The 8,152-nt window shown below is 18.0% G+C and overlaps 2 protein-coding genes across 2 annotated transcripts; one reads left to right on the top strand and one right to left on the bottom strand.

Moving 5' to 3' along the window:
* Positions 1-80: 80 nt before the first annotated feature.
* Positions 81-3,245, top strand: PGAL8A_00078500 (rRNA processing WD-repeat protein, putative; the record flags this gene model as incomplete). Its single annotated transcript, XM_028670299.1, has 1 exon — positions 81-3,245. One exon carries the CDS (start codon positions 81-83, stop codon positions 3,243-3,245), a length of 3,165 nt encoding a protein of 1,054 aa, XP_028525905.1.
* Positions 3,246-4,328: 1,083 nt separating this feature from the next.
* 1-CysPxn (1-cys peroxiredoxin, putative) lies at positions 4,329-4,997 on the bottom strand (the record flags this gene model as incomplete). The annotated part of the gene is made up of 1 exon (XM_028670288.1): positions 4,329-4,997. One exon carries the CDS (start codon positions 4,995-4,997, stop codon positions 4,329-4,331), a length of 669 nt encoding a protein of 222 aa, XP_028525904.1.
* Positions 4,998-8,152: the final 3,155 nt, after the last annotated feature.

Here is an 8,152-nt window from a genome sequence, read left to right as displayed (position 1 = left end):
TTTTTTTTTTTTTTTTATTTTTTTTTTTAATTTTTTTTTTTTTTTTTTTTTTTTTTTTCTTCCTGATAATAATATTAAGAATGCTTAATTATAATCTGAGTAATATTTGTGGTTGTTTTTATACGGGTGGTAAAATATTATTTAGTGATGATGGAAATTCTTTATTTGTGCCTGTAAGTAATAGAGTAAATATATATGATTTAAATAGCAATAGTTGTAATACTTTAAAATCAGAAAATAAAAATGATTTAAGATATATAGCAATTCATCCAAATATGGAAATAGCTATAACAATTGATAAATTCGAATATGGTTGTGTGATAAATTTATTAAAGGATCAAATTATTTCAAGGATTTTATTTAAATCAAAAACAGGTATTATAACTTCATTTAATTACAATAGCATTTTTTCACCCCAAGAAGAACAGGATTCAGTTAATTCTGCTTTATTTACTCATAATGGAAAATTTTTTTTAATTGGAATTGGAAGAAGGGTTATTATATGGAGAAGCCCTAATAAAAAAAATAATTATAGATTAATAAAATATAATGATATATGCTATCATTCCTTAAACATTATATCTATAGATATATCAACAGATGATAAATATTTCTTAACAACATCATATGATTTAACTATAAGAATACACACTGTAGAAAAAAAAAAAAGAATGAAGCCAACTATTTTAAGTGGAAACAAAACTACTATAGTTGCTGCATTTTTTTCAAAAAATAGAGAATATATTTTTAGTGTTAATAAATCGGGACTTATAATTGTCTGGTCATATGAAAAAGAAAAAAATGAAGTAAATGATCAAGAAAATGAAAACGAAAATGATGATAAAAATTATGAAAATGAAATTGTTGAAGTAATAAATGAAGATGCTGATAAAAATTTTGAAGAAAAAAATAATGCTAACGAGAGCTCCATTTTACTTAAAAAATCTTTTTATGAGACAAAAAAAAAAAAAAATAAAGCATTTAAAAAAAGATGGTGTTATAAAAAAATTTATTACTGTAATCAAGAGAAAAATGAAGAAGTTACTAGAGCTTGTTTTAATAAGGAACATGATTTATTAGTAATAGCTTATTCTAGTGGTAAATTCGGTATTTATAATACACCTGATATGATTTCACTTTACAATATTAGTATAAATACCTCTACTATTGACGATATTGCAATTAATAAAGATGGACAGTGGATTGCCTTAGCTGAATCAAATAATGGTACAATAATTATATGGGAATGGAAAAGTGAAAGTTACATATTAAAGCAAAATACGACAAATAAAAATGTTAAATGTGTAAGATTTTCTCCAATTATTAGCCATTTAAAAATAGGTAGCTACATTGTAGATAATTCAAATGCATATCATGAATCAGACAATTTCACCAGTAAATTCGTTATAGTAACAGGAAATGAAGATGGTACTATAAAATTATACGATTACCTGTCTTATATAAATTTTGTTACCTTTACTGCTCATACTAATACAGTCACAGATATTTGCTTTTTGCCACAAGGGAATGCCTTCATATCTTGTTCATTAGACGGTACTGTAAGAGCATTTGATTTACTAAGATATCGAAATTTTAAAGTTTACACACCAGATGTTATATCAGATGAAAATGGTAATACTTCCAGAAAAAAAGATATGAACAAATCAGTAAAAAATGTAAATAAAAAATTAAATGTTCAGTTTTTATGTGTGAGTGTTAATATTAGTGGAAATATTGTTGCAGCAGGTGGAAGAGGTAATGAATTTATTGTGTATATTTGGAATGTTCAAACAGCTAAATGTATAGATAAATTATTCGGTCATAATTCTCCTATAACTAAAGTATGCTTTAGCACTAATTTAAAAAATGAAGGTGTTATAGCTAGCTGTTCTTGGAGTAAAAGTGTTTTGGTTTGGGATTTATATGCAAGAAGAAATAAGGGAAGTAAATTCGAAGAAATTATGTGTTCTCATGATATTTCTTATATGTGTTTTGACCCAAGAGGAAATGATATATTAGCTGTTTGTACTTTAAGTTGCAAAATAATTTTTTGGGATATTTCAGCTCAAGAAATTATTGGTACCATTGAGGGAGCTAGAGATATTAAAAGAGGAAGATTAATAGGGGAAGAATTTTTAGCTATACCGAAAGTGAATAAAAAAAGAAAAAAAGGAAATGAATTAGAAGGTTATACATATATTGATGATATGGAAGAAGAAAGTAAAAACACTATTGTTAATCAAAATTGCTACTTTACATGTATTGATTATATCCATAATGGGAATTATATAATTGGATCTGCTAATTGCAGTGTTTCTTTATATATATATGATACTAATTTATATCTGTTAATTAAAATTATAGATTTAACAAAAAATTATTGTGTTGATGGTATAAAAAGAGAAATATCTACGAGATATTTAACGGCAGAAGGAAAGAATATATACGAGTTTGATTTAAGTGATGAAGAAGGAGACATTTATTTAGATAATTATAAAATTATTAATAGAAAAAAAAAACAAAGTATATTACCAGGACAAATTAATGAGAATTATTTAAACAGTAAATTTAAAAAATATAAATTATTATTGAATCATTTACATATATCAGGAGATGATAGACATATTGCTGTTGCTTGTAGTACTGGGTTATATGTGTTTACAAAAGATTTTCAATATCAGTTTGTACCAAATTTTAAAAATATTTACAAAGGTTTAATTAATCCGCTTACATATATTCCAAAATATTTAACTGAAAATGTTAATTTACAAAATTTAAAAAATTCGTTAAAAAAAAAAGAATATATGAAAGCCTTTATATTATGCTTAGCTTTAAATAATTATGAACATATATTAGAAGTGTATGAGAAAATACCTTATAATTTAATTCCTTTATGCGTTAAAATTTTAACAAAACCATTTCTATTTATTTTAATAAATTTTATTAAAACTCTTTTAATTAATGATACTATAAAACATATTCATTTGCATTTATATTATCTAAATTCTATATTTACAATTCATTTTAACATTTTTCTAAATAACGATTTTTATAATAGTACTAAAAGTAAGCAAATAAAAAAAAATAATGAAATTATTCAAAGAAATATTAGTGCAACTTCATCAGATGAATCAAGAGCTTCCCTTTTATTAATATTAAAGCAAATATTTACTGTTTATAATGGACTACAATATTTATATAGCAACAATATTAACGTATTAAAATTTTTATGTTTAAAGAATTAATTGAAAGAAAAAAAAAAAAAAAAATAAAATAAAATGAAAAAAAAATAAAAATAAAAATAAAAATAAAAATATGTTTGTATGAAATCAGAAATATGAAAAAAGTTTATAACAAGATAAAAAGATAAATATAATTATATTTTAAAGATACATATATCAACATTTAATTATGGTTCTTTATATAATAAAATTTACATATATATATATATATACTTATTTACTTTCTTATTAATTTTTTTTTAAATGATAAAATTTGTATCATTATACAATAAATGCTAATTTTTTTAAATTTAATGTTTTATGTGTTTATATACATACTAAAAATTTTTTTTGTGTATTTAACTTTTTTGTATGTATACTTTTTGCATATTTATAAAATATTTGATCTTTCAAATCAAATATTTATTTTATTGAAATATAAATATTTAATTTAAAATTAAAACATATTATGTCTTTTAATAAGAATTTTTCTTTTTTTTCTTTACATTATTAAACTTTTATAATAAATTTACAAAAATTTTTAATTTTTTAATTAAACTAAAAAAATCTTAAATTTAAATTTATTCATGGATGTATAATAAAATTACAATTTCTAATAATCTATTTTTTTTTTTTTTTTTTTTTTATTAGATATAATATTTAAATTTTTTTATATTTTAAAAGAACGTACAAAAATATTATACAGATAATATTTATACTATTAATAATATTGTATTATAAAAAAAATATATATATATATATATATATATATATATATATATATATATATATATATATATATATATATTGTGTTTTAAATGTTTATTATAAAAAGGAAAAAAAAAAAATACATTTTTTTCTAATTCGTACATTTACTATGTACAATAATTTAAAATATATAGGTACATATGTACTTTATATATATTAGTAATTTAATTATTTTTTTTGAATATCATCTAAAAGTGAATAAAAGATAATTTTCTTTTTACCTTTTTCTTATATGTAAGATATTTTAAAGACATTTTTATGTGATTATTTTATTATATACATTTTTTATTTCAAGGAAATATGTATATCTATTAATTATATTTCATTTTATTAATATCTTCATTTGTTTATGTTAACAAATCTCAAGTAATCTTTCTTTGATGGTAAACTTATTTTCTTAACTTCTTTTGTAAATAATTTTGGAAAATCTGATTCCTTAACAGTTGGTAGAACACAACATTCATCTCCATTGTTCCAATTAGCGGGAGTTGCAACTTCACAATTACTAGTTAGTTGTAGTGATTTTAGTACTCTTAAAATTTCTTGAATGTTTCTACCTGTTGTTGCTGGATATAATATGGATGCCTTAACTTTCTTATCAGGAGAAATGAAAAAAACACATCTGCATGTTAATGGTAATCCTTTGATATCTTTTTCTTTTTCATCCATTATTTTTAATTTATGAGCTAATTCTCTTGATTCATCACAAATTATAGGAATTTTCCATTCATCTAAATTTCCATAATATTTAATATCATCTATCCATTTCTCATGGGATTCTTTTGAATTACAACTAAAACCAATTAGTTTGCAATTTAAACTTAAAAATTGATCATATAATTTTCCAAATTCAGCCATTTCAGTTGTACACACAGGTGTAAAATCATTTGGATGACTAAATAAGATTGACCAACTATTTTCTACATATTTATAAAAATCAAAAACTCCATCTAAATTTGAAGCTGTTGAAGTGAAATTAGGAAATGTATCCCCTAAATGATAAGCCATTTTAATATATATATATATCTATGTAACTTTTAATTTTGTTTTTAACTTCTTTTTTAACTGTACACTTATCTTTCTTAATTTGCAACTTTCTCTTAATTTAAAATATATTCTACAAACATTAATAACTTTAAATAAATGATTTATATAAAATTACAAAAAATTATGGGAAATAGATCATTTAAAAAATACATTAACTAAAAAAGGAAGAAAAATTGTAATTAATGAATATTTTTTTTTTTTTTTTTTTTTGATCTTTAAGTATTTTAAATAAATGTATTTTATAAATACAAATTAAAAATTTTATGGCAGCTTTTAATAAAAAATAAGAAAATAATTAAAAATAAATATTTTAATACTTTTTATTTTTAAGAAAATTTTTTAAAACAATAGTTTACATTAATATATCATGTTGTGAAAAGTTAAATTCTTCTATTTTTAATTTAAACAAAATAAAATAAAAAATTAATGTTTTACTAATATAAATCACGGTGTAATTTCATCAAAATTAAAAAATCATTATATTAAAAAAATTAGAATTTAATAATGTATCTTATACATTTTGCATTGAAAAATTAAACTATATAAATATTTTATTAAAGAAAAAATTTAGCTTATATATCATATATACATATATATATATATATATTAGTTTTAATATATTTTTCTAAAAAATAGGAAAAATCATTTATATACTTTTATATTTTGATATATAAATTAAAAAAGAAATAAAATATATTAAGAACATTAACAATTTATAGATTATACCTATCATTATATACCAAAATTAAGAAATATTTAAAAAAATATATTTTTTTTAATAATGTTATAATTTAGAATAATTTAATAACATTGATTATATATATAATAGTACTATTAGTTACCCTATACAAGATATATATTTAATATTTTCTTAAACTAATTTTTAACACAAATTATTTATTTGCATGTCTTATAGAAAAAAAACGAAAAATAAATAATAAAGAAATATAAATAAAATATTTAATTTGAACATGATGAATAACTAAAATTTATATAATTATATATGGAAGAAAAAAAAAAAAAAAAAATTGTTTTTTTAATAGAAAACATAATAAAAATAGTTCAAAAAATGTAGTTAAATAAGAAGGTTCATAATAGTTTTATAGAAATTTAGGAAAAAGAAAAGTTACTTTTTTTTTTAGAATTTATAAAATAACGAAATACTTATGTTCATATAAACATTTTTTCAATAAAAACATTATTTATTTTTTTTCTTACAAATATAAATCATTTTGAAATCTTTCTTTTTTCTTATTATTATCTTTTGTTGTTATTTTTAATAATAAATTAAGAAAATATTTTTTTTCTATGTAAACAAAAAAAAAAAAAAAAAGTATAATTATAATGTACTAGATATATTAATAATTCAATTTAGTATATTCAAGTTGATTATGTTTAAAATTGGTATTATGTTAATTCTTTTTTTTTTTTTTTTAAAATAAATATTGAAATACACGAATCATTTTTAATTAATATATATATTTTTTTTAATTATCTTAAGAAAAAAATTAAACTGTAACGTATTATGTAGACTAGGAATGTAAAAAAAAGTAGGATAATAAAATTTTATATATAAATGTTAAATATTAATAGATTTATTTAAAGTTTAAAAGTAATATTAATTCTTTTAATCTACAATTTATTACTTATATTTTTTTTTTTAGACACATTCTTATATTTTTAATTGGGATTTATAATTTAAATAGTATTAAAATTAATTTAATTAATACTTTTTTTATGAAAACTAAATATATAATTATATTACTAAAAGGAAGATTTATATTATAAAAAAAAAAAAAAATAGATTATGTAGATATATATTTGAATGTATCTTTATGCAGATATAAAAATCTAGAAGTATAATTTTTTAATTATAAATAAAAAAATAGTAAAATTTATATTTATATAAAGACCAATTATTTAAATAAATTAGAAGATGAAAATGATTTAAGAATGAAAGTAATATAAAAGTAATATTTAAAAAGTATCATCATAAATAAAATATAAAGAAAAACAAAAGTTTAATTTATTAATTTTATAAATAAATAAGATATTCTTCTTACATTATTATAAAATAATTTATAGACTAATATTTTAGTATTAGTCTTGTTTCATTAGTAAATGCTTTAGTAAAATATTTTTTTTTTTTTTGTAATATAAAAAGAACATTCTTCCATTGATATTTATTCTTAAACATTTTATCATTATACTTTTGTACAATTTTTATATTAGTGCGATAATAGTGCACTCGTTTTTTTATATTTTATATTTTATAAAAATAAGAAAAAAAAAAGTAATGAATTTTATAAAATTCCTACAGGTATTAAAAGAAAGGAAATAAAAGGTAAAAATTTTATAAAAAAAACTAATAAATTCATTTAAATTTAGAAAAAAAAAGTTCACTTTTTTCTTTCATTCTATCTTTATTTTTGAAAATTTATAATAAAAAAATTTTTTAATAGAAATATTGACTATATACCTAATAATGATTTGTTATCAATTATAAACTTTTTTATTAGACAAAAAGAAAAAAAAAAAAAAAAATTAAAAAATCTTAAAATATATATATTAATAAATATAGAAGTATTTAATTATTATTTTTGATTCAATATAAAAGACTACCTATTCTTTAAGTTGTATATTTAGAAATTAAGAATTTTTTAGTTTTTTCTTATATACATCACTTGAAGATTTAAAGTTAATATAATTATAAACTTTATTTTTCTTTTTTTTTTTTTTATTTAAAAGCTAATTTTTCACATTTAAAAAATTAAAAGTTTTTAATTAAAAATTATAGAAGAAAGTAACTTTGTTAAAAAATTTGAAAAATTCAATTTCCATAATACACATCGAGAATTTATATTAATATGAGTTTATTATATTTTTAACATATTAACTTAATATTTAAAAAATATACATAAATTTTTTATTTACTTTTTATTATTTACCTAACCTAGAAAAAATAGTAACAAAAAAAGAAAAATATAAATATTACATAAAACTTTATTAAACACAAAAATATAAAAAAAAATATTTTTGAAAGAAAGATAATTTTCTTTTAGATTATTAATTTAATATTTTAATATGTAATAATGTAAAAAAAAAAAAAAAAAAAA

The sequence above is a fragment of the Plasmodium gallinaceum genome (genome assembly GCF_900005855.1).
Source record: "Plasmodium gallinaceum strain 8A genome assembly, contig: PGAL8A_v1_60, whole genome shotgun sequence".
Taxonomy (NCBI): domain Eukaryota; phylum Apicomplexa; class Aconoidasida; order Haemosporida; family Plasmodiidae; genus Plasmodium; species Plasmodium gallinaceum.
The sequence above is the reverse complement of the archived record's forward strand: the minus strand, read 5'-3'. Positions and strand labels throughout refer to the sequence as shown.